At 42.0% G+C, this 27,164-nt stretch overlaps 1 protein-coding gene across 2 annotated transcripts in view; it reads left to right on the plus strand.

Moving 5' to 3' along the window:
• The window catches only part of FBXW4 (F-box and WD repeat domain containing 4), a 206,249-nt gene that overhangs the window by 44,580 nt on the left and 134,505 nt on the right, over positions 1-27,164 (plus strand). Inside the window, exon 2 of one of the 2 annotated variants that reach the window (XM_077258610.1) lies at positions 26,283-26,378. The exons of the other annotated variant lie outside the window; for it this stretch is intronic. Coding sequence (XP_077114725.1) covers positions 26,283-26,378 — 96 coding nt within the window. The remainder of the gene's footprint in view (positions 1-26,282; positions 26,379-27,164) is intronic. 2 annotated transcript variants of the gene reach the window in all.

Consider the following 27,164-nt stretch of genomic DNA (forward strand, 5'->3'; position numbering starts at 1 on the left):
TAGAAAAATGGTGACATACACTATGTTCCAAATTATTATGCAAATGACGTTTTTCTCAGATTTTCCTAAATGGTCGGTGCAAATGACAGTCAGTCTAATAAAAGTCATCACCCGTTAGATTATACATCGAATTTTATTGAAGAAACTTCCCAATGATAACAGTATAATCTCTAAAATGAATAAAAACTCAAAATGCACTGTTCCAAATTATTATGCACAGTAGAATTTCTAAACATTTGGTATGTTTTAAAGAACTGAAAATGCTCATTTGTGGAATTTGCAGCATTAGGAGGTCACATTCACTGAACAAAAAAGCTATTTAACTCCAAAACATCCTAACAGGCCAAGTTACATGTTAACATAGGAGCCCTTCTTTGATATCGCCTTCACAATTCTTGCATCCATTAAACTTGCAAGTTTTTGGAGAGTTTTTGCTTGTATTTCTTTGCATGAAGTTGGAATAGCCTCCCAGAGCTGCTGTTTTGATGTGAACTGCCTCCCATCCTCATAGATCTTTTGCTTGATGATAATCCAAAGGTTCTCTATAGGGTTCAGGTCAGGGGAAGATGGTGGCCACACCATGAGTTTATCTCCTTTTATGCCCATAGCAGCCAATGACTCAGATGTATTCTTTGCAGCATGACAGCATGAGATAGTGCATTGTCATGCGTGAAGATGCTTCTGCTCCTGAAGGCACATTTCTGCTTTTTATACCATGGAAGAAAGTTGTCAGTCAGAAACTCTATACACTTTGCAGAGGTCATTTTCACACCTTCAGGAAGCTTAAAGGGCCCTACCAGCTGTTGTGGACCAAAACATGACTCCACAACCTCCTTGCTGACGTCGCAGCCTTGTTGGGACATGGTGGCCATCCACCAACCATCCACTACTCCATCCATCTGGACCATCCAGGTTTGCTCGACACTCATCAGTAAACAAGACTGCTTGAAAAATAGTCTTCATGTATGTCTGGGCCCACTGCAACCATTTCTGCTTGTGATCACTGTTTAGGGGTGGCCGAATAGTAGGTTTATGCACCAAAGCAAGCCTTTGAAGGATCCTACACCTTGAGGTTTGAGGGACTCCAGAAGCACCAGCAACTTCATATAACTTTTTGCTGCTTTGTAATGGTATTTTGGCAGCTGCTCTCTTAATTCAATGAATTTGTCTTGCAGAAACCTTCCTCAATATGCCTTTATCTGCATGAACTCTGTTTCAGTCATAAATCTCTTCATAGTATGATGATCACTCCTAAGTTTTCGTGAAATATCTAATGTTTTCAAACCTTGTCCAAGGCATTGCACTATTTAACACTTTTCAGCAGCAGAGAGATCCTTTTTATTTCCCATATTGCTTGAAACCTGTGGCCTGCTTAATAATGTGGAACATCATTTTTTAAGTAGTTTTCCTTTAATTAGAATCACCTGGAAAACTAATTATCACATGTATTTAAGATTGATTTCAGTGATCCATTGAGCCCTGAGACACAATACCATCCATGAGTTTATTTGAAAAATAAAACGATTAAATCTTTATGACACTTAAATCCAATTTGCATAATAATTTGGAACACCGTGTATTCAATGCTTATTTCACCCACTTATTATTATTGCTTAATATTCTCTACGCCCATATGTCACATATTGTTCTGTGCCAATCACGCCGTCCTCCTCACCCCTTTTTCGTCTTGTCCCTCATATCCAGAATGGACTCCGGTTGGCGCATAGTCTAGCTTGGAATTTATATTGAAGACACCGGACATGGCTCTTTCACCATTACATTCTTTGCATCCAATTGTTTATTATGTGTCTTCCATGTGGAGTAAATAACTCGAGGACTCCTGAGCTCGTGCTGCACTTGATACCTGTGATTTTGTGGAATCTACCACATTGACCGATTTCCATGTTGGTAATACACCACTGAAATCTGGGTGCAGTGCCAGTCACTACTTTATGTTGTCCTAAGACAGAACAACATACACTTTTTACAACTTGTTTACATTCTTATTCTGACGATTAGTGGGGGTCTCAGCAGTTGGACTCCAGTGGATAGGGGATAACTAATTCCTGGAGGATCTCTTTAACTGATAGTCATCAGGCAACCCCTTTTACAATGAAAACTATGTACCATAGTCAGTATGGGTGTGCCTGAGCTCGTGCCATTCTGCTGTATAATTATGCCCTATTTGAAGTTATGCACAGGGTGTCTTTATGACGCATTAAATTAATGAGGGGGTGGACTTTGTATATTGAATGGATGTAGAGATCTTGTGTTAATGGTTCTCTTGATATGTTGCTATCACAGTTCATGTCAAACAATAAAAACTGTTTGCTTGTATTCCTAACGGAGGATGTTGAGCTACATATAACGTGTGAGTCACATTTCGGGCATTATTTCTCCAGCCTGGACATATCAGTGTCTGAGCATCACAATTGCTTTGGGAGGGTCTGTGCAGGAGCCTGTCCTAATCCCTCGAGCACTCTCTTTTTCAGAGTCAGGAGTTTTGCGTGGGATAGATAAAGTGACTGTAAAGTTACGTTTCTTGCTGGTTGTGGAGTTGCGAGCCTTCATTACAGCTCCTTCCTGCAGCTGGAACCTGGAGCTCGCAAGGGATATTGCATTTCTTCAGCTGTACTGGCCAAGTTCGAGAGGAAATCCTTAATTTGAAGACTCCCCTCACCTCCTCATTGTTTTGTTACATATTTTTCATACAATGGAGTTGCCTACTTAGGGAAAATGTGCTGTATACCACGTTTCATCTATGAAACTTAATGGTGAAGCCCCCAAATGTATATTTCTTACTGCAGTCCTGGATTGCAGCGCAAAACACACCTAGAAGAAATGCAATCCCGCTGTAGGCGAGAACTTTGCGGACAAGGCCATAAAAGTTTATAACATTTAAAGAGAACTTGTCCATTCAAGAAATCTTATTTACCTGTAGATATTGGGGGTAATCTGCAGGTAGATGGCGTTTAAACAATGTTTAGCCAACTTACTGGAGCAGCGGCTATAGGGAGGAAATTAAGTTTTCTCTTCCCTGTAGCTGCTCGATTTCAGGCATTGAGGTGGTGCAAGGAGGAGATACAGTCACTGACCACTATGCAGGGAGCACACTGTTATCACTCCCTAGCACTTTGATTGACAGCCTGCTCTGTGGACTGTGTGTGTACAAGTGTATGCAGAACAGAATGTCGGTGAAAGTATTCTAGAGTAATTACATGATTACGGTACATCTGCACTTGTATAGTGATTGGTGACTACAACTACTGTCTGCACCACCCTAATGACTGGAGGCGAGGGGCTGCAGGGAGGATGTTACTTAATTTTCTCCCTGTAGCCGCTGCTCCAGTAAGCAGACTATACAGAGCTTAAATGCTATTTACTAGCAGAATACCCCTATGTCTGCAGGTTAGGTGACCTGATCCTTTACAAAAGAGACAAAAGGATAGGTTTAGCTATTGAAATAGTTGTTTAGATTGCTTCCTTAAGCCCCCATACATATTTTACTAACGGCCAAAACCACCGATATCAGCGCGTTCAGCCAATAGTCTACTCAGTGTATGGAGACACCGGACAGACGATTGTCTGGAAAGAAGGATTTTTCATGTCCGATTATGAACTTACAATCCTTTTATTCTCCCAGAGATAAGACAAAACCAAAGATGTCAGCAGTGACGGTGTGTGTGTGTGTAAGAGAGACATCTGAGATAGCGGTCAGCCAACAGCCATCTAAGGTGTATGGTGGGCTTTAGGCTCAGTTCTAAGAGATGAGTGGTGGATGGCCTAAGAAAGGGATTTCCAAGGCTTAGAGTGATGACTCCTAAGCATAGCTGTATTATGAGTTTGTGCTATCCGGATCCATAATACAGCTCCCATAGGCAGCTCTAAGCTCTATGCCATATAACTCACTGTGCCTTCATGGGCCTCTAATTCCACACTGAGACAAAGATTTACCTAGATTGGCTTTAGGCTGGAGTCTCAGATACTAACCAGTGTGGTGACGCAAGATGCATCAAATGTACGCAGCCTAATATATTCAGCGCATCTTTGGCTGACGGAATTTGTTTTTCTGCCAAAATTTACAACTCTTTATGGTATAAAAGTGACATTAATCTCTCAATAAATTTTAGCCCAATTTTTTTCTTTTTTTCTGGATACTGTCAGGAATTTTTTTTTTTTCTGGGAGGCGCGAGAACAGTCCTCAAGTCCTTAACCATGTACAAGGTCCGTGCTCGCAGCGTGCCATAATGTCTTTTATACCCTCCCATTCCTGATAGATGAGGCAGGTGCCAGGATGGCATTAAAGGGATTAATGGAGAAGGCTGTCATTTGAGGAGGTAGAAGTCATTCATGCATAAATGGGAAGATGGTATAGAATAGATGAGGAGAGGACCAGAAGGTGAGGGAAGACCAGGTGACCACAAGCAGATTTTGTATGAAGAATTGATTAATAAAATATACAATACTTGTGATTAGGAATATTAACTCCAAGTACAGGTAAAAACGTTCTGGCATTGTCCTTGGTATACAGAATAATACCCTCTTTTGTGTCACTTTCATAGTAACTTAATCGGTATAATTCCACAGAGGCAAATAACCTGATTTTCCGTACATCTCACTTTTGTCATCGGAACGGCAAACTCCTCTGCGCTTTCAGCATCTGTTCTACATAACATGCTGTGGATTTCAAATCTGCAATGTTGTTCCATTTAAAAAAAAAAAAAATTTTTGCTGTGTATTTTCTTCTTAGGCCGGGGTCAGACTCGCGCCTCAATTCCCGGCACTGCTGCCGTCGGTTCGGAAAGAAGCGTTCAGCTGAGTAGAAATACATGCAGCCGCACACTCTGGCCCCGAGTGCCGGCGGCAGTGCCGGGTATTGAGGCGAGAGACTCACGGGAGTTTCTTGCATTGCAGTTGCGAGTGTGACCCCAGACCCCGGCCTTAGTGTGTTAATGAGATTGACAATGGCGATCAGTAGCAGGAGATGCGGGTGTGCTGTGCTCCTGGTCAATAAGGAATAAGAGATATCCATAGAATCCAGGTTATAGTGAAATGATTGGTCTTATTGTCCATGCTTTTCAAAATTTCTATTACTTCATCGGTAGAATCCATAGAAAACTGTGGTTACTCCTTATAAAGAAGTTATAGACCCTTTGAATTGTGTCGAGAATAAGACCACTATCATTCCATCATACACCGGATTCCCTGGATATCTCTTATTCCTTATTGACCAGCAGCGCAGCACACCCGCATCTCCTGATGCTGGACCCCCAACCTGCGGAGCAGCACCTGGATTTCTATGTTGTACCTATAAAGTGTTTGTGCTTTCTCACGATACCATGTCACCATATAACGCTGGTGTCTGGATAGGGGCCCTAGTGCTCTTTTCTGTTCCTCTAGCTTCCTCTCCGTGAGATTCACAAGGCAATTGCTGTAATACATAGCGGCTTTTGCACCCGGATCTGCAGATATGCTATTTGGGAACACATCCTAAATAAAATAGTGCCCAATAATTTTAAGAGAAACTACTCACTGGACAGCCCCCAACATGTACATGCAGGGGATGAATTTAGCATACAGCTCATAACATTTTTGTCTATAGTCCTGTGAACCGAATGACACAAGTTCCAACAGATAAATCCTTCTTAAGGTGTGCACACATCTTAGGCCTTGTTCACAGTGCATTTATGCAACGCATCTATGAGTTTCTCTTCAGGCCCCGAAAAAATGGGTCCAGACAGTACCCCGACCAAGCCATGGACTGCAAGGATACAAACAGAGCTCATATGGGCTTTGTTTGTGTGTTGGGGGTTGCCAAGAACAGCATCTGTATTTTCAGTTGGGCCCTAGAATGCAGTCTGTTTTTGTGCCCATCTGAAAAGGACCGTGCCTGAAAAAATACATAAAGGGCATCCATCCTGTCCCTGTTTGTATCATTACAGTCTATGGCTCAGTTGGGGGTACTGTCATAATCCTGTTTTTCAGGGATTCTGATTTTACACAGGAAAAATGCATAAACTTATTGGGGAGAGGACTTGTTAGGCTGGCATGCAACAAACGCTCAGCTCAGTTGAGCGTTCTTGTGTTTTCAATGGGGAAAGGATCATGTGTATGAATGTTAACCTCACCCTTTTGTTCCCAGACGGCCGAGAGTCTGGATGTCCACATGCACATTATATGATCACCTAGTCCTACTGAAAACGATTTATGGACGCTGACTAGTCCGGATGGCTTACTCCAAGATAGAGGGCCCGTATTGGCATGTGGATGTGAACCAGTCTCTGGTAGTTAAAGAGCTGGATGGATTATTACTGCATTTTTCAACTTTACAGCAGTTCCTATAATTCGTTGACTCTAAATAATACATATATTTTTTTCCTAGTATTTCTATTTTTCTGACTTATTTGCACAATGCTATATCTCCATTCACCCTGCCTCCGCCTCATTCGGATATCCTTCCATAAAGTTAAAATAAGCATGAACGTTCCAGGTCCCCCTGCGTTCAGCTCGGAGGGGAGAGATTAGCACGATGTGTGGTCTGTTTCTGGGCTATGGCATGCTCTGTTTGGGTAACCAATTTACTTGAATGCTGAAAACAGTTTTTTTTCCCCTTTCTCTCTCCCAATTACTTCTTCAGCCTGCGATTGTTACTTTCTGATACATTTTGGCATCTATATTCCATTGGGGACGTTCCGCTCCATTGACTTTGTTTTTGCGCTGAGTTTTCCAAGCACTAGCCATAAAGTTCAGCACAAGTGCAGTTATTGATATATAGGTGGGGGATCGTATTGTGTGTACATTGAATTTAATGTCACACGGGGACTGAACTATTCTTCGGGATACGGCTGCAGTTTTGTTTTGTTTTTTTCTGCTGCTGGGAACCAACACAATTATTACTTTTTTTTTTTTTTTCTTTCTTTTTAATTTCTGGAATCCTTCCTCAGTAGAGCAGTTGTAAGACCTCTAAATTATTCTCTGGTCTAGCTTTGCTGATCATAGGCCAGGTGCCGGCGAAGATTTAAATGATCGAAAAGCTTTTGCTTTTTGTTTTGTTTAAAACAGGTCAGATGCCCAGGAATGCAGTCAAATTATAATGGTCTCTAAGTGCCGGAAGATGGAGAAGAGGGAGACGAGAGAAAAATGAGCCCTGGGCTTTAAGAAAGGGCTGGGAAAATGGAGATTTAGGCAGGCCCCGAGGCCAGGTTAGAGATTCCTACATGTATTAACAGCAAGGTGTGATGTTTATATACACGGGACTAATCGTTTTTTATGTGGCCTCTCCTCTCAAAGCCTCCGCTAATGGGCTGCAAGTTTTACCCATCGTTGTTCCTATTCTTTTTGTGTCTGTTTTTTTTTTCATCTTGTGGTCCAAAGGGATTTTTTAGTAGAATAATTGACTTTAGTCTATATTTTAATATTTACCAGTTATTGGTTTTGCTTGTGTTTTTTTTCTCTCCATAAACAGTATAGATAGTCTAATTCAAACGGATCAATTTTGTCTGATTTTTATCCTTTTATTATTTTTCCCATGTGTCAATTTTTCAACGTGGCATTTTTTTTTCTTATGCCAAAAAAAGTTACTCAAACCATGGGATCTGTCCGTTTTATTGTACCCATAGATGTTTTATAAAAACATACTTTTAGTAGTCGGCTAGGACTATGTGTCTCAGATGAGCAGTCTGAAGCAGGACCCTGGCGGCGTCTCCCATCCCCGCTCCCCTATACTAACCGATCGCTCCCTATGTGTGTGTATAGGGAAAGGCCTGTCCTGCTTCGGATGGAGGCGCAGCCACTGACCACTTTTAAAAGTATTAGAAGACTTAAGCATCTGCACTCTCTCAAAGTCTTAAAGGTGTTAAATCAAAGAATATTTATTTGTGCAGAAAGCACAAAACACATGATGTGAGCTTTGGAGACATGGGGGACAAATTAGGACATTTCGACCCTTCCCGATTCTTTTTCAGACAGTAGAGGAAAGTGAAAATATAGTACGCACCAATTTTTATTTTCTTTATAACTCCGCAGTATTTCAGAATATAACACCCATGGCTCCATTTGTGCAGGGAGTAATTAATTCATGCTACACGTGGTTCGGACAGCACGAATCAGCTGAAGAAGTATAAAGGACAGACAGCCCTCAGATGACACGTGAATGGACGGCATCCAAGTGCTATCGGTTTATTTAACACATTTTGAACCGCACGGCCCATCAAAATTTGACATGTGGCTTTTAACCACAGAAATGAGCCAGAGCATATGTTTGTGTAAGGGTATAAGTGCAACGTGTAGGTACATGGTCACACTGTGGCCACCTAACAAGCAAAACCTAAGGTGACAACAAAAGGAGCAAATACCCTGCAGTAAGTAAGTAAATAAATAGTCATAGTACATGTAAATAACTAAAGTACTTAGTTGATACTGTTTTGATCAAAAAAGTGTAAATAAAAGCCATCCCACCGCGATCAGGTGTACCCCAATTGGGTTGGTCCTGTCTCTGAGCATTTTGTCTTATGTATAGCTTTCCTCGGGCAGGCGTCTGAACAGTCGGGCTGGGTCCTACCCTGCCCCCATCTACATTAAGGTCGGCTGACATGCTGAGGTTTAGTACTAGAGATAAGACCATCCCGATTGGGTGCACCTTGTTGTGGGGGGATGGCTTTTTATGCATTTTTGATAAAAAACAGTGTTCCTATGTTATATCCATGTACTATTACTATTTATTTGCTTATTGCAGAGTATTTGCTCACTTTAAACAAAAAAAACAAACAAATAATAACTCACTTGTGAACATGCTCACAGACTGAGGCAGGTGTTCTATCCTTGACAAACATGAATAGAAAATGTACATGTAATAAATGGATGTGTGAATGACGCCTAAATCTGGTGAAAGATCCAGTTTTGATCAGCCTAGAAACGTGGATAAATCCAGAAATATTCTAGTTCAAATCTGCTGCGATTCTGCTGAAAAATGCTCACATTCTCCTTGTGCTGCTTTTTGACTACGGCTTTAACTCCTTTGATCTGGAAATCCGCAACATGCTTCCTTTTCTGTGAAGAAAGTTTGTACAGCACATGGATGACTCTTTGAACGCCTCATTCTCATGTACTGTAATTTACGGCGGGTTCGTATTGTAACGTCTAGATGAGCCAGATTTTTTTTTTTATTTTGCAAATTGGAGTACTAGTACCATACATGTTCATTGGATTTTAAAAACTCCATTCACGTGTAGTAGATCTTTTCTGTACAGGAAAACTCTCACGGCACAGATTTTTAAATCCACAAAATGGTTATTCTGCTGTATAAAATGCGCAGGTTTTCCGGATTTCAACCATTCAGGCTTCATTGTGGAATCGATAAGATTTGCGCCAATCTCTGTTGTGGAAATATCTCGCTCCATGTTTGGACTAAGGGTAACGATAAACACAATGTCACACAGACGGGATCCACAGAAAAGCTCCAGCCGGTAACTTTTATTCAATACCGTTTAGACCACTTAAAAATGTAGCAACATGCCTAGAAAATGAAATCATACCAATTAGTCATTAATCAATTATTACTACTTATGTAGCCTTTATAACTCCAAATGCTTGTCAGCGACTGTCCTAGGAAAATAATCATCTAAGGGTTCATTTACATAGGTGCACGGGATCTGCTTTAGCTCAATATTCCTCTATTCTTGTGCAAAGAGATTTTCTGTAGAAATCAAATAGTGGCATGTTATATGAATGAGACCTTAATGGGTGGGAGATAAATGTGTTTATTGAACATCCCTTTAAAGGCAATCTGTCAGTAGGGTAAATCCTCCTAAGCCGTCTATATGGGCATGTAGGTCATAGAAAGCTGAATAAAATGACACCTTAATCTCTGATCCAATGTCTTATTCCAGAGAAATCCATAGTTACATATAGTTACATAGTTAGGAAGGCCGAAAAAAGACATTTGTCCATCCAGTTCAGCCTATATTCCATCATAATAAATCCCCAGATCTACGTCCTTCTACAGAACCTAATAATTGTATGATACAATATTGTTCTGCTCCAGGAAGACATCCAGGCCTCTCTTGAACCCCTCAACTGAGTTCGCCATCACCACCTCCTCAGGCAAGCAATTCCAGATTCTCACTGCCCTAACAGTAAAGAATCCTCTTCTATTTTGGTGGAAAAACCTTCTCTCCTCCAGACGCAAAGAATGCCCCCTTGTGCCCGTCACCTTCCTTGGTATAAACAGATCCTCAGCGAGATATTTGTATTGTCCCCTTATATACTTATACATGGTTATTAGATCGCCCCTCAGTCGTCTTTTTTCTAGACTAAATAATCCTAATTTCGCTAATCTATCTGGGTATTGTAGTTCTCCCATCCCCTTTATTAACTTTGTTGCCCTCTTTTGTACTCTCTCTAGTTCCATTATATCCTTCTTGAGCACCGGTGCCCAAAACTGGACACAGTACTCCATGTGCGGTCTAACTAGGGATTTGTACAGAGGCAGTATAATGCTCTCATCATGTGTATCCAGACCTCTTTTAATGCACCCCATGATCCTGTTTGCCTTGGCAGCTGCTGCCTGGCACTGGCTGCTCCAGGTAAGTTTATCATTAACTAGGATCCCCAAGTCCTTCTCCATGTCAGATTTACCCAGTGGTTTCCCATTCAGTGTGTAATGGTGACATTGATTCCTTCTTCCCATGTGTATAACCTTACATTTATCATTGTTAAACCTTATCTGCCACCTTTCAGCCCAAGTTTCCAACTTATCCAGATCCATCTGTAGCAGAATACTATCTTCTCTTGTATTAACTGCTTTACATAGTTTTGTATCATCTGCAAATATCAATATTTTACTGTGTAAACCTTCTACCAGATCATTAATGAATATGTTGAAGAGAACAGGTCCCAATACCGACCCCTGCGGTACCCCACTGGTCACAGCGACCCAGTTAGAGACTATACCATTTATAACCACCCTCTGCTTTCTATCACTAAGCCAGTTACTAACCCATTTACACACATTTTCCCCCAGACCAAGCATTCTCATTTTGTGTACCAACCTCTTGTGCGGCACGGTATCAAACGCTTTGGAAAAATCGAGATATACCACGTCCAATGACTCACCGTGGTCCAGCCTATAGCTTACCTCTTCATAAAAACTGATTAGATTGGTTTGACAGGAGCGATTTCTCATAAACCCATGCTGATATGGAGTTAAACAGTTATTCTCATTGAGATAATCCAGAATAACATCCTTCAGAAACCCTTCAAATATTTTACCAACAGTAGAGGTTAGACTTACTGGCCTATAATTTCCAGGTTCACTTTTAGAGCCCTTTTTGAATATTGGCACCACATTTGCTATGCGCCAGTCCTGCGGAACAGACCCCGTCGCTATAGAGTCCCTAAAAATAAGAAATAATGGTTTATCTATTACATTACTTAGTTCTCTTAGTACTCGTGGGTGTATGCCATCCGGACCCGGAGATTTATCTAATTTAATCTTATTTAGCCGGTTTCGCACCTCTTCTTGGGTTAGATTGGTGACCCTTAATATAGGGTTTTCATTGTTTCTTGGGATTTCACCTAGCATTTCATTTTCCACCGTGAATACCGTGGAGAAGAAGGTGTTTAATATGTTAGCTTTTTCCTCGTCATCTACAACCATTCTTTCCTCACTATTTTTTAAGGGGCCTACATTTTCAGTTTTTATTCTTTTACTATTGATATAGTTGAAGAACAGTTTGGGATTAGTTTTACTCTCCTTAGCAATGTGCTTCTCTGTTTCCTTTTTGGCAGCTTTAGTTAGTTTTTTAGATAAAGTATTTTTCTCCCTATAGTTTTTTAGAGCTTCAATGGTGCCATCCTGCTTTAGTAGTGCAAATGCTTTCTTTTTACTGTTAATTGCCTGTCTTACTTCTTTGTTTAGCCACATTGGGTTTTTCCTATTTCTAGTCCTTTTATTCCCACAAGGTATAAACCACTTACAGTGCCTATTTAGGATGTTCTTAAACATTTTCCATTTTTTATCTGTATTCTTATTTCTGAGGATATTGTCCCAGTCTACCAGATTAAGGGCATCTCTAAGCTGGTCAAACTTTGCCTTCCTAAAGTTCAGTGTTTTTGTGACTCCCTGACAAGTCCCCCTAGTGAAAGACAGGTGAAACTGTACAATATTGTGGTCGCTATTTCCTAGATGCCCGACCACCTGCAGATTTGTTATTCTGTCAGGTCTATTAGATAGTATTAGGTCTAAAAGTGCTGCTCCTCTGGTTGGATTCTGCACCAATTGTGAAAGGTAATTTTTCTTGGTTATTAGCAGAAACCTGTTGCCTTTATGGGTTTCACAGGTTTCTGTTTCCCAGTTAATATCCGGGTAGTTAAAGTCCCCCATAACCAGGACCTCATTATGGGTTGCAGCTTCATCTATCTGCTTTAGAAGTAGACTTTCCATGATTTCTGTTATATTTGGGGGTTTGTAACAGACCCCAATGAGAATTTTGTTACCATTTTTCCCTCCATGAATTTCGACCCATATGGACTCGACATCCTCGTTCCCTTCGCTAATATCCTCCCTTAAAGTGGACTTTAGACAAGACTTTACATAGAGACAAACCCCTCCTCCTCTCCGATTTTTACGATCCTTTCTAAACAGACTGTAACCCTGTAAGTTAACTGCCCAGTCATAGCTTTCATCTAACCATGTCTCGGTTATTCCCACTATGTCAAAGTTACCTGTAGATATTTCTGCTTCTAGTTCTTCCATCTTGTTTGTCAGGCTTCTGGCGTTTGCGAGCATGCAGTTTAGAGGATTTTGTTTTGTTCCAATCTCCTCGCTGTGGATTGTTTTAGAAATGTTCTTACCTCCCTTCTGAGTATGTTTTCCTGGGTCTTCTTTGCTCGAGTCTAATGTTTTTCTTCCCGTCCCCTCTACTTCTAGTTTAACGCCCTCCTGATGAGTGTAGTGAGTCTTCTGGCGAATGTGTGTTTCCCAGGTTTGTTGAGGTGTAGTCCGTCTCTGGCGAGGAGTCCATCGTACAAGTAATTTACACCGTGGTCCAGGAATCCGAATCCTTGTTGTCTGCACCATCGTCTTAGCCAGTTGTTCGCATCAAGGATCCTGTTCCATCTCCTGGTGCCATGCCCGTCTACTGGAAGGATAGAAGAAAAAACTACCTGTGCATCCAGTTCCTTTACTTTCTTCCCCAACTCTTCAAAGTCCTTGCAGATTGTCGGTAGGTCCTTCCTTGCCGTGTCATTGGTGCCAACATGTATCAGCAGAAATGGGTGGACGTCCTTGGAGCTGAAGAGCTTTGGTATCCTATCGGTCACATCCTTGATCATCGCACCTGGAAGGCAGCATACTTCTCTTGCGGTTATGTCCGGTCTGCAGATGGCTGCTTCTGTGCCTCTCAGTAGTGAGTCTCCCACCACCACCACTCTTCGTTGCTTCTTGGCTGTACTTTTTGCTGTCACTTGTTGCTGTGTGCCCTTTTCTTTTTTGCTTGCTGGTATTGCTTCATCCTTAGGTGTGCCATCTTCATCCTCTACAAAGATTTGATATCGGTTCTTCAGTTGTGTGGTTGGTGATTTTTCCATGGTCTTCTTGCTTCTTTTAGTCACATGCTTCCACTCATCTGCTTTTGGAGGTTCTCTGACACTTTTTTCACCTTCTGTGACCAGTAGAGATGCTTCTGTTCTGTCTAGGAAGTCTTCATTCTCTTTGATGAGTTTCAAAGTTGCTATTCTTTCTTCCAGGCCTCGCACCTTTTCTTCTAAAAGGGCCACTAGTCTACACTTCTGACAGGTGAAATTGGATTCTTCTTCTGGTCGATCTGTGAACATGTAGCACATGCTGCAGCTCACCATGTAGGTTGTCACATCTGCCATGTTGCTCCTAGATCCTGCTGACTTGCTGTGTGTTTTCCTTCTTGTGTAATGTACTCAGCCAAGCTTTCTTGCAATAATGTCCTACAGGCAAAAATTCGCGCGCCGTTTGGTGATGCTTTCCAAGCAGCTGGTCCCGGCTGTACCCAACGATCTTCTTGCTGAGGGAGACTCTTTGCTTTTCCCAGAAGGCACCTGGAATATGCAAATTATCCTCCTCAAGCTTGAATCCCTGGTTTGGTGATGCTTTCCAAGCAGCTGGTCCCGGCTGTACCCAACGATCTTCTTGCTGAGGGAGACTCTTTGCTTTTCCCAGAAGGCACCTGGAATATGCAAATTATCCTCCTCAAGCTTGAATCCCTGGTTTGGTGATGCTTTCCAAGCAGCTGGTCCCGGCTGTACCCAACGATCTTCTTGCTGAGGGAGACTCTTTGCTTTTCCCAGAAGGCACCTGGAATATGCAAATTATCCTCCTCAAGCTTGAATCCCTGGTTTGGTGATGCTTTCCAAGCAGCTGGTCCCGGCTGTACCCAACGATCTTCTTGCTGAGGGAGACTCTTTGCTTTTCCCAGAAGGCACCTGGAATATGCAAATTATCCTCCTCAAGCTTGAATCCCTGGTTTGGTGATGCTTTCCAAGCAGCTGGTCCCGGCTGTACCCAACGATCTTCTTGCTGAGGGAGACTCTTTGCTTTTCCCAGAAGGCACCTGGAATATGCAAATTATCCTCCTCAAGCTTGAATCCCTGGTTTGGTGATGCTTTCCAAGCAGCTGGTCCCGGCTGTACCCAACGATCTTCTTGCTGAGGGAGACTCTTTGCTTTTCCCAGAAGGCACCTGGAATATGCAAATTATCCTCCTCAAGCTTGAATCCCTGGTTTGGTGATGCTTTCCAAGCAGCTGGTCCCGGCTGTACCCAACGATCTTCTTGCTGAGGGAGACTCTTTGCTTTTCCCAGAAGGCACCTGGAATATGCAAATTATCCTCCTCAAGCTTGAATCCCTGGTTTGGTGATGCTTTCCAAGCAGCTGGTCCCGGCTGTACCCAACGATCTTCTTGCTGAGGGAGACTCTTTGCTTTTCCCAGAAGGCACCTGGAATATGCAAATTATCCTCCTCAAGCTTGAATCCCTGGTTTGGTGATGCTTTCCAAGCAGCTGGTCCCGGCTGTACCCAACGATCTTCTTGCTGAGTCCACGTTTTTCCTAATATGTAAATGAGCTGTTAAGATTTATGGTTCGGACATAGATCTTCTTGAGAATCTGCCTCCAGAGCTTATTTTAAAGGGGACGTTACCAGTATGAGACGTGTAGATCGGGAGAGCAGACTGTCAGTCATTACATGTCTCACACTGGTAACACTTAATTTACAATAACCTCTGGAGGCAGATTCTCAGGGAAATCTATGAGATCTATGTCCGGCCCATAGATCTTAACAGCTCGTTTACATATTAAAAAAGAAGGGGAATTTCTCTGAAATAAGACATTTGATCGCCGATATCAAGGTATCAAACTTCCTATGACCTGCATGTCCGTATACCAGTGCTTCTCACTAAATTAGAATATCATCAAAAAGTTAATTTATTTCAGTTTTTCAATACAAAAAGTTTATTTCTATAAAAGAACTGATGCCGCGCTTAAGGATACATCACTACTGGAAGGGCGTATAAGCAAAATAAAACACAAGAAAAAATCCTCCACCGGTGCTCCCGTTGTGCGCCCAGAACAATGTGGAGAGTAGATATACCATATGTACAAATGCAATATCTAGCACTGATTGCTACTAGCTCTGGTCTGACTCACCAGGTTTCCGTAGAGTAGTAGGTGCAAAGAGCTGTCAGATGCGTGGATCGCCTGTCAAGATTGCTGAGGGGCGATCCCAATGAGCAGGTACTGGGCAAAGAAGTGGGCAGGCAGCAGCCGCAGCCAAGTGGGGTAGTGGAGAGTCGGTGTGGAGTCCCGGAACACCCCGGCCGGTGGTGTTACTGGATACAGACAGGAAAGCGGGCCGACAAGAGCTCCTAGCGTGTGACGTCACAGAGGCTACGGGGCAGTGCTGGGTCCAGGAAGGTTACCGACGCGTTTCGAAGGAACTCGGTCCTTCTTCATCAGGGTTCTGAGTTCCTTCGAAACGCGTCGGTTCACAATTTATTACAGCCTTGGTACCTGGCTGTTCTGATCCCAGCTGCTAAGAATATTATTCAGTTTGCGAGCGCTGGTGTTTTTCCTTTTACATAGCCCTGTTTTTATTTCTGTTAATGTTGATGATTATGGCTTACAGTCATTATCTCAGTAAATTTGAATAGCTACCGTATTTTCCAGCGTATAAGACGACTTTTTAACCCCTAAAAATTGTCCCAAAAGTCGGGGGTCGTCTTATACGCCGGGTACGGCGTGTGCAGGGAGCGATCCTGGATGTTCCCAGGGTCTGAAGGAGAGGAAACTCTCCTTCAGGCCCTGGGATCCATATTCATGTAAAAAATAAAGAATAAAAATAAAAAATATGGATATACTCACCCCTCCGAGAAGCCTGGCTGTCACCGCTGCAAGCATCTGCCTCCGTTCCTAAGAATTGCAGAACGTGAAAGACCTTCGATGACGTCACGGTCAGGTGACCGGTCACATGAGCGGTCACGGACCAATCACAAGACCGTGACGTCATCGAAGGTCCTTCACTTTCTGCATTCTTAGGAACAGAGGCAGACGCTTGCAGCGGTGACAGCCAGGCTTCTCGGAGGGGTGAGTATATCCATATTTTTTATTCTTTATTTTTTACATGAATATGGATCTCAGGGCCTGAAGGAGAGTCTCCTCTCCTTCAGACCCTGGGAACCACACGCCGTATAAGATGACTGGGCGTATAAGATGACCCCCATCTTATACAGCAGGCATATCCCAAATTCCATATTTTATATGGAAAAGTTGGGGGTCGTCTTATACGCCCAGTCGTCTTATACACCAGAAAATACGGTAACAAAAGACACCTGCAAAGGCTGAGTAGACATTGCACAACAAATTTTGAGGTCCATTTTTTCCTGTTAACCATGTCAAAATAAAAAAAAGTTGGGTCTAAAGTAAAATTTTTGTGACAAAGTTAAATGTTCAATTTTTTCTTCCACGTTCCAAAAATTCCTGTGAAGCATCTGAAGGGTTAATATACTTCTTGAATGTAGTTTTCAGTACCTTGAGGGGTGTAGTTTATAGAATGGTGTCACTTTTAGGTATTTTTTGTCATATAGGCCCCTCAGTCACTTCAAATGTGATGTGGTCTGTAAAAAAAAAATAGTTTTGTAAATTTTGTTGGAATAATGAGAAATCGCTGGTCAACTTTTAACCATTGTAACTTCCTAACAAAAAAAAATTGTTTCAAAAATTGTGCTGATGTAAAGTAGACATGTTGGAAATGTTATTTTTTTTTTTGGTGATATTTTGTGTGATATATAAGTGTTTCTCACAAAACTAGAATATCATCAAAACGTTCATTTATTTCAGTTCTTCAATACAAAAAGTGAAATTCATATATTATATAGAGTTATTATAAACCGAGTGATCTATTTCAAGTGTGTCTGTTTTACCATCAGCGTTTGGTCCGTGTGTCTGTTTTACCATCAGCGTTTGGTCCGTGTGTCTGTTTTACCATCAGCGTTTGGTCCGTGTGTCTGTTTTACCATCAGCGTTTGGTCCGTGTGTCTGTTTTACCATCAGCGTTTGGTCCGTGTGTCTGTTTTACCATCAGCGTTTGGTCCGTGTGTCTGTTTTATCATAAGCGTTTGGTCCGTGTGTCTGTTTTACCATCAGCGTTTGGTCCGTGTGTCCGTTTTACCATCTGTGTCATCAGTGTTTGGTCCGTTTTACCATCTGTGTGTCGTCAGTGTTTGGTCCGTGTGTCCGTTTTACCATCTGTGTGTCATCAGCGGTTGGTCCGTTTTACCATCTGTGTCATCAGCGTTTGGTCCGTGTTTCCGTTTTACCATCTGTGTGTCATCAGTGTTTGGTCCGTTTTACCATCTGTGTGTCGTCAGCGGTTGGTCCGTTTTACCATCTGTGTGTCGTCAGTATTTGGTCCGTGTGTCCGTTTTACCATCTGTGTGTCATCAGCGGTTGGTCCGTTTTACCATCTGTGTCATCAGCGTTTGGTCCGTGTTTCCGTTTTACCATCTGTGTGTCATCAGTGTTTGGTCCGTGTGTCCGTTTTACCATCTGTGTCATCAGTGTTTGGTCCGTTTTACCATCTGTGTGTCGTCAGTATTTGGTCCGTGTGTCCGTTTTACCATCTGTGTGTCATCAGCAGTTGGTCCGTTTTACCATCAGTGTGTTATCAGTGTTTGGTCCGTGTGTCCGTTTTACCATCTGTGTGTCATCAGTGTTTGGTCCGTGTGTCCGTTTTACCATCAGTGTGTTATCAGTGTTTGGTCCGTGTGTCCGTTTTACCATCTGTGTGTCGTCAGTGTTTGGTCCGTGTGTCCGTTTTACCATCTGTGTGTCAACAGTGTTTGGTCCGTGTGTCCGTTTTACCATCAGTGTCATCAGTGTTTGGTCCATGTGTCCGTTTTACCATCATTGTTTTCCACAGATGGATAAATTACAGCTTCTCCTATACTTTATGTTAAATATGGTCAGCATGGATGCCATCCTTGTGCTGTACATATGATTCACAGACCCATAGACTTCTGTTGGACTTTGTCACGATATGATTTTGTAAAGTCTAATTCAGTTTTCTGTAAAAAAAAAAAAAAAATGTAGAAAAATCTTCTATGCATTTGATTGAAATCTCTGTCTGAAATGCACAGCTGACCCGTAGCTTTCTGCAGTGGATTTGTAGTTTGGACTGCCATGGGCCTGCACTCGGACTAACCACTTGAAAGCGACTTCAGTAGGTGACGTCACTGAATCAGATCTCAGATCCGTGTCTGAAAAATTTGCGGCCGTGTGAACATGACTGCAGGTTTCCCATTGAAAACCGTAGAAAGCGATTTGCGGGGAGTTTCCACTGTGATTTAGTCGCAGAATGCACTACTAAAATCCATGTAAGCTTCATTTGTGCATACCCTGATAAAATGCAGCGCATCCGCCCCGTGTGAACAGACCTTTATGGACAGTTGTTGCTCTCAGTTGCACAAGTTTTATAGATGCTTTTGTCACTTAATATAAGTAGTTATAAGGTCTAAATCTAAGGATGGCTACATACCCCACAACTGCTAAGAAATGTGAGTATCTAGGATGCATGGTGAATATATTGGGAAAAATAAGTATTTGATACACTGCCAATTTTGAAAGTTTTCCCAGCTACAAAGAATGGCGAGATCTGTAATTTTTATCCTAGTACACTTCAGAATCTTAACAAAAAAAAATCCAGAAGTTCACATTGTATGTTTTTTTTCATAATTAACCCCTTCACCCCCGGAGCTTTTTCCGTTTTCGTTTTTCGCTCCCCTCCTTCCCAGAGCCATAACTTTTTTATTTTTCCGTCAATTTGGCCATGTGAGGGCTTATTTTTTGCGGGACGAGTTGTACTTTTGAACGACATCATTGGTTTTGCCATGTCGTGTACTAGAAAACGGGAAAAAAATTCCAAGTGCAGAGAAATTGCAAAAAAAGTGCAATCCCACACTTGTTTTTTGCTTGCCTATTTTGCTAGGTTCACTAAATGCTAAAACTGACCTGCCATTATGATTCTCCAGGTCAGTACGAGTTCATAGACACCTAACATGACTAGGTTATTTTTCACCTAAGTGGTGAAAAAAAATTCCAAACTTTGCAAAAAACAAAACAAAACAAAATTGCGCCATTTTCCGATACTCGTAGCGTCTCCATTTTTCGTGATCTGGGGTCAGGTGAGGGCTTATTTTTTGCGTGCCCAGCTGGCATTTTTAATGATAGCATTTTGGTGCAGATACGTTCTTTTGATCGCCCGTTATTGCATTTTAATGCAATGTCGTGGCGACCAAAAAAACGTAAATCTGGCGTTTCGATTTTTTTTCTCATTACGCCGTTTAGCGATCAGGTTAATGTTTTTTTTTTATTGATAGATCGGGCGATTCTGAACGCAGCGATACCAAATATGTGTAGGTTGGGGGTTTTTTTTATTGATTTATTTTGATTGGGGCGAAAGGGGGGTGATTTAAACTTTTAGATTTTTTTTACTTTTTTCACTTTTTTTTTTACTTTTGCCATGCTTCTATAGCCTCCATGGGAGGCTAGAAGCAGGCACAGCCCAATCGGCTCTGCTATGCAGCAGCGATTATAAGATCGCTGCTACATAGCAGAATTGCAGGTGTGCTGTGAGCGCCGACCACAGGGTGGCGCTCACAGCCACCGGCGATCAGTAACCATAGAGGTCTCCAGGACCTCTATGGTTACAATGTACAAGCATCGCCGACCCCCGATCATGTGACGGGGGTCGGCGATGCGCTCATATCCACGGCACGGCCGGATGCGGTAGTTAAATGCCGCTGTCTGCGTTTGACAGCGGCATTTAACTAGTTAATAGCGGCGGGTGATCGCGATTTCACCCGCCGCTGTTGCGCGCACATGTCAGCTGTAAAGAACAGCTGACATGTCGCGACTTTGATGTGCGCTCACCGCCGGAGCGCACATCAAAGCAGGGGACCCGACATCTGACGTACTATTACGTCAGATGTCGGGAAGGGGTTAATTTACATTTTATTGCACGAAATAAGTATTTGATACAATAGAAAAACAGAACTTAATATTTGGTACATAAACCTTTGTTTGCAATTACAGAGGTCAATTGTTTCCTGTTGTTCTTGACCAAGTTTGCACACACTGCAGCAGTGATTTTGGCCCACTCCTCCATACAGATCTTCTCCAGATCTTTCAGATTTCAGGGCTGTCGCTAGGCAGCATTGAGTTTAAGGTCCCTTCAAAAATTTTCTATTTTGTTCAGGTCTGGAGACTGGCTAGGCCACTCCAGACCTGAAATGCTTCTTAGGGTCCCTTTCCACTTGCGAGAGAAAAAATGGTCCGATTAACCGACCAAAAAAACGGAGGAAAATCGTGCGAGTGTCATGCGAGTGTCATGCGATTTTTTTTTTTTTATCGCAACATCTGTATGACATCCGTATTGCTGTCCGATTTTTACGCACCGGTGTCCTTTGAAAAGCCGGCAAATCAGTGCTGTGTACAGTAAAATCACACTGACAGGTTAGAATAGAATAGATATATACACATAGAATAGGTATATATACATATATATATGTCAGTGAGACACCTATATATGTATATTTATATTTAATGCAGCGCTAGATAGCATAAAAGCCGCTAATTCAATTGCCGGCTTTTGCTCTCTCCTTCACAAACCCGACAGGATATGAGACATGGTTTACATACAGTAAACCATCTCATATCCCTTTTTTTTTTGCTTATTCCACACTTCTAATGTTAGTAGTGTGTATGCGCAAAATTTGGCCGCTGTAGCTGCTAAAATAAAGGGTTAAATGGCGGAAAATATTGGCGTGGGCTCCCGCGCAATTTTTTCCGCCAGAGTGGTAAAGCCAGTGACTGAGGGCAGATATTAATAGCCTAGAGAGGGTCCATGGTTATTGGCCCCCCCCCTGGCTACAAACATCTGCCCCCAGCCACCCCAGAAAAGGCACATCTGGAAGATGCGCCTATTCTGGCACTTGGCCACTCTCTTCCCACTCCCGTGTAGCGGTGGGATATGGGGTAATGAAGGGTTAATGTCACCTTGCTATTGTAAGGTGACATTAAGCCAGATTAATAATGGAGAGGCGTCAATTATGACACCTATCCATTATTAATCCAATTGTATGAAAGGGTTAAAAAAACACACACACATTATTAAAAAGTATTTTAATGAAATAAACACACAGGTTGTTGTAATATTTTATTGCTCTCTCAATCCACCTGAAGACCCTCGCTTGGAAAAATAATAAACCAACAATATACATACCTTCCGTAGATCTGTGACGTCCCACGATGTAAATCCATCTGAAGGGGTTAAAATATTTTACAGGCAGGAGCTCTGCTATAATGCAGCTGTGCTCGTGCCTGTAAAACCCAGGGAATGAAGGTAATGTAGGTCAATGACCTATAGTTACCTTCAGTCGCGGTGATGCGCCCTCTGCTGGATGTCCTTATGAACTGCAGCCTGGGAACTTTTTCCCACGCTCGACATCATATGAGGACATCCAGCAGGGGGCGCCTCACCGCGACTGAAGGTAACTATAGGTCATTGACCTACATTACCTTCATTCCCTGGGTTTTACAGGCACGAGCACAGCTGCATTATAGCAGAGCTCCTGCCTGTAAAATATTTTAACCCCTTCAGATGGATTTACATCGTGGGACGTCACAGATCTACGGAAGGTATGTATATTGTTGGTTTATTATTTTTCCAAGCGAGGGTCTTCAGGTGGATTGAGAGAGCAATAAAATATTACAACAACCTGTGTGTTTATTTCATTAAAATACTTTTTAATAATGTGTGTGTTTTTTTAACCCTTTCATACAATTGGATTAATAATGGATAGGTGACATAATTGACGCCTCTCCATTATTAATCTGGCTTAATGTCACCTTACAATAGCAAGGTGACATTAACCCTTCATTACCCCATATCCCACCGCTACACGGGAATGGGAAGAGAGAGGCCAAGTGCCAGAATAGGCGCATCTTCCAGATGTGCCTTTTCTGGGGTGGCTGGGGGCAGATGTTTGTAGCCAGGGGGGGGGGCAATAACCATGGACCCTCTCTAGGCTATTAATATCTGCCCTCAGTCACTGGCTTTATCACTCTGGCGGAGAAAATTGCGAGGGAGCCCACGCCAATTTTTTCCGCCATTTAAACCTTTAATTTCATAGCTAGAGCCCCCAAATTTGACACACAGACACTTCTGACATTAGTGAAGAGGAATATGTAATAAAAGAAGGGATATGAGATGGTTTACTGTATGTAAACCATGTCTCATATCCTGTCGGGTTTGTGAAGGAGAGAGCAAAAGCCGGCAATTGAATTAACGGCTTTAATGCTATCTAGCGCTGCATTAAATATACATATATAGGTGTCTCACTGACATAGAATGTGTATATATACATATATATATATATATATATATGTGTATATATCTACTCTATTCTAACCTGTCTGTGTGATTTTACTGTACACCGCGCTGAATTGCCGGCTTTTCAAAGGACACCGGTGCTTAAAAATCGGACAGAACTCGCATGGTGCGAGTGCTGTGCGATTTTTTTTTTTTTCTCTCGCACCCATTGACTTGCATTGGCGAGTCTCGTCCGAGAATCGCAGCAATACGCAGCATGCTGCGATTTTTTTTTCACAGCCGATCCAGATTTTTCTCAGTCCGATTTCGGCTGAGAAAAAAATCGCAAATGAAAAGACACCTATTGAATAACATTGGTCCGAGTGCAATCCGATTTTTTATCGGATTGCACTCGTCCGTTTTCCTCGCAAGTGGAAAGGGGCCCTTACAGTGCCACTCTTTAGTTGCCCTGGCTGTGTGTTTTGGGTCATTGTCATGCTGGAAGACCCAGTCACGACCCATCTTCAATGCTGTTACTGAGGGAAAGAGGTTGTTGACCAAAATCTTGCAATACATGACCCCATCCAACCTCCCTTCAATACAGTGCAGTCATCCTATCTCCTTTGCAGAAAAAGTACCCCCAAAGTATGATGTTTCCCCCATCATGCTTCATTGTTGGGATGGTGTTCTTGGGATTGTACTCATTCTTCTTCCTCCAAACACGAAACGTGGAGTTGATATCATCCAAATGGTCACTGACTAACTTCAAATGGGCCTGGACATGTGCTGGCATGTGCAGGGGGACCTTGCGTGCCTTGCATGATTTTAATCCATGGCAGCGTAGTGTGTTACAAACGGTAATGTTTGAAACTGTTGTACCAGCTCTCTTCAGATCATTGACCAGGTCCTTTTGTGTAGTTCTGGGCTGTGGTTCCTGATCTTTCTCAAAATCATCCTTGCCCCATGAGGCGAGATCATACATGAAGCCCCAGACCAAGGAAGATTGACAGTCATCCTGTGTTTCTTCCATTTTCTAATAATTGTGCCAACAGTTGTTGCCTTCTTACCAAGATGCTTGCCTGTTGTCCTGCAGCCAATCCCAGCCTTGTGCAGGTTAACATTTTGTCCCTCGTGACCTTAGACCACTCTTTGGTCTTGACCATGGTGGAGAGGCTGGAGTGTGATTGAACTTGTTACCTGTATAAAAGACACCTGTCCACGCATTCAAACAGGTGCAATTAATGCAGGTAATGAGTACAGAGTAAGAGGGCTTCAGAAAGAAAAACTAACAGGTCTGTGAGAGCCAGAATTCTTTCTGGTCGGCAGGTGACCAAATACTTATGTCATGCAATTTAATTCTTTAAAAAGCATGCAATATGATTTTCTGGTTTTTATTTTTAGATTCTGTCTCTCACAGTTGATGTGTACCTAGGAAAAAAATCACAGACCTCTCCATTCTTTGTAGGTGGGAAAACTTGCAAAATGGGCAGTGCATCAAATACTTATTTTCTCCCCTGTATGTCTTTTATATGTGTTTTCCAGGGGGCTAGATAAGGTTGACGTGATTGTATAGATCATATGTATATTATATTAATATATATTATTGTATATATATTATATGTATGTTATATTAATATATACACTGCGTGCAGAATTATTAGGCAAGTTGTATTTTGACCACATGATACTTTTTATACATGTTGTCCTACTCCAAGCTGCTCAGGCTTGAGAGCCAACTACCAATTCAGTAAATCAGGTGATGTGTATCTCTGTAATGAGGAGGGGTGTTGTCTAATGACATCAAAACCCTATATAAGTGTGCTTAATTAGTAGGCAACTTCTTTTCCTTTGGCAAAATGGGTCAGAAGAGATATTTGACGGGCTCCGAAAAGTCCAAAATTGTGAGATGTCTTGCAGAGGGATGCAGCAGTCTTGAAATTGCCAAACTTTTGAAGCGTGATCACCGAACAATCAAGCTTTTCATGGCCAATAGCCAACAGGATCGCAAGAAGCGTGTTGGGCAAAAAAGCGCAAAATAACTGCCCATGAATTGAGGAAAATCAAGCGTGAAGCTGCCAAGATGCCATTTGCCACCAGTTTTGCCATATTTCAGAGCTGCAACATCAATGGAGAAACAAAAAGCACAAGGTGTGCGATACTCAGGGACATGGCCAAGGTAAGGAAGGCTGAAAAACGACCACCTCTGAACAAGAAACATAAGATAAAATGTCAAGACTGGGCCAAGAAATATCTTAAGACTGACTTTTCAAAGGTTTTATGGACTGATGAAATGAGTGACTCTTGATGGGCCAGATGGATGGGCCAGAGGCTGGATCAGTAAAGGGCAGAGAGCTCCACTGCGACTCACACGCCAGCAAGGTGGAGGTGGGGTACTGGTATGGGCTGGTATCATCGAAGATGGACTTGTGGGACCTTTTCGGGTTGAGGATGGAGTGAAGCTCAACTCCCAGACCTACTGCCAGTTTCTGGAAGACAACTTCTTCAAGCAGTGGTACAGGAAGAAGTCGGTATCTTTCAAGAAAAACATGATTTTCATGCAGGACAAAGCTCCATCACATGCCTCCAACTACTCCACAGCGTGGCTGGCCAGTAAAGGTCTCAAAGAAGAAGAAATAATGACATGGCCCCCTTGTTCACCTGATCTGAACCCCATAGAGAACATGTGGTCCCTCATAAAATGTGATATCTACAGGGAGGGAAAACAGTCCACCTCTCAGAACAGTGTCTGGGAGGCTGTGGTGGCTGCTGCACGTAATGTTCATCGTAAACAGATCAAGCAACTGACAGAATCTATGGATGGAGGCTGAGTGTCATCAGAAAGAAAGGGGGCTATATTAGTCACTAATTTTTTTTGGATTTTGTTTTTGCATGTCAGAAATGTTTATTTCTATATTTTGTGCAGTTATATTGGTTTACATGGTGAAAATAAACAAGTGAGATGGGGATATATTTGTTTTTTATTAAGTTGCCTAATAATTCTGCACAGTAATAGTTACCTGCACAAACAAATATCCTCCTAAGATAGCCAAATCTAAAAAAACACTCCAACTTCCAAAAATATTACGCTTTGATATTTATGAGTCTTTTGGGTTGACTGAGAACATAGTTGTTGATCAATAATAAAAATAATCCTCTAAAATACAACTTGCCTAATAATTCTGCACGCAGTGTATAGATCATTTTTTTTTCTTATTTTATACTGTTCATTTTTTGCATTTTTTAACAACTTGAACTGTCTCACTATAGGAAAATGTACCATAGCTTTACTTTTCCTTGAAGTTGGACATGCAAAATGGTATAATTCCTTATGTCAACCAAACAGCTTTTCAGACGAGGATTTGCGGAATAACAGCGGTCTTTGTCTACAGGGCTCCTGGAATTCCCGTGAAGGAAAGAGTACGGGTTTCTCAAAACTGGAAAAATGGACGTTGTCGGCGGGATGTCCTACTAAAGTGGAAATGCAAGCAAGTGACACTTACTACTGTCTTCTTATAGTCTGAGTTCTCTAAAATGTTTAGCTTACGTGTTTGTCTTATTGTTCTTTTAAGTCTGAGCCAAGTTATTATATTTTATCTCAGTTATTACTAACGCAAAACTACACAGCTGTATAGCATGTGGTGTCCGCTTTATGTCCGTCTTTTGGGGCTAGTTCACATGTAGTGTTTTTTATGCTTTTTTTTTTTTACAGTAGGAAAAATACATCATTTTACAGTAACAGCAAAGTGAGTGAGATTTTTTAAAATCACATTCACCCCCTTTTTTTTTTTTTTATAACTGCAGTGCACTTTTTTTAACAAGCCGCATATAATTTCTTTCTGGGCTTGTTCACACAACGCCTTTTTGTTTTTTTTTGTGATTCTCCAAAAACTAATTAAAAACTGTGATTTCTGAAAACTGTGGCAAAAAAAATACATCGTGTGAGCGCGGCCTAAGTGTTTTTACTGCAATTTTTTCCCCATTGAGATAACCATGCACTAAGATGCGTAATTTCTGTTGTTGTTTTCTAGCCATAGACTGTTTTTTTTTCTTGAAGAAGAAAGCACTATGTATGATCATACCCTAAAGAGGTTGTCCTGGACTTTTACATTGATGGGCTAGGATAGGTCGTCATTGTCTGATCAGTGGGTGTGCAACACCCGGCTCCCCATCAGATCATCTGATCTGGTGGTGTTGTGGGCGAAACTGCTCAGGATACTGGGAGCGGCTGGTTACTGCGCGGCTGCCCTCTATTGATTCGAATGGGGGCAGAT

The sequence above is a fragment of the Ranitomeya variabilis genome, chromosome 4 (genome assembly GCF_051348905.1).
Source record: "Ranitomeya variabilis isolate aRanVar5 chromosome 4, aRanVar5.hap1, whole genome shotgun sequence".
NCBI lineage: Eukaryota > Metazoa > Chordata > Amphibia > Anura > Dendrobatidae > Ranitomeya > Ranitomeya variabilis.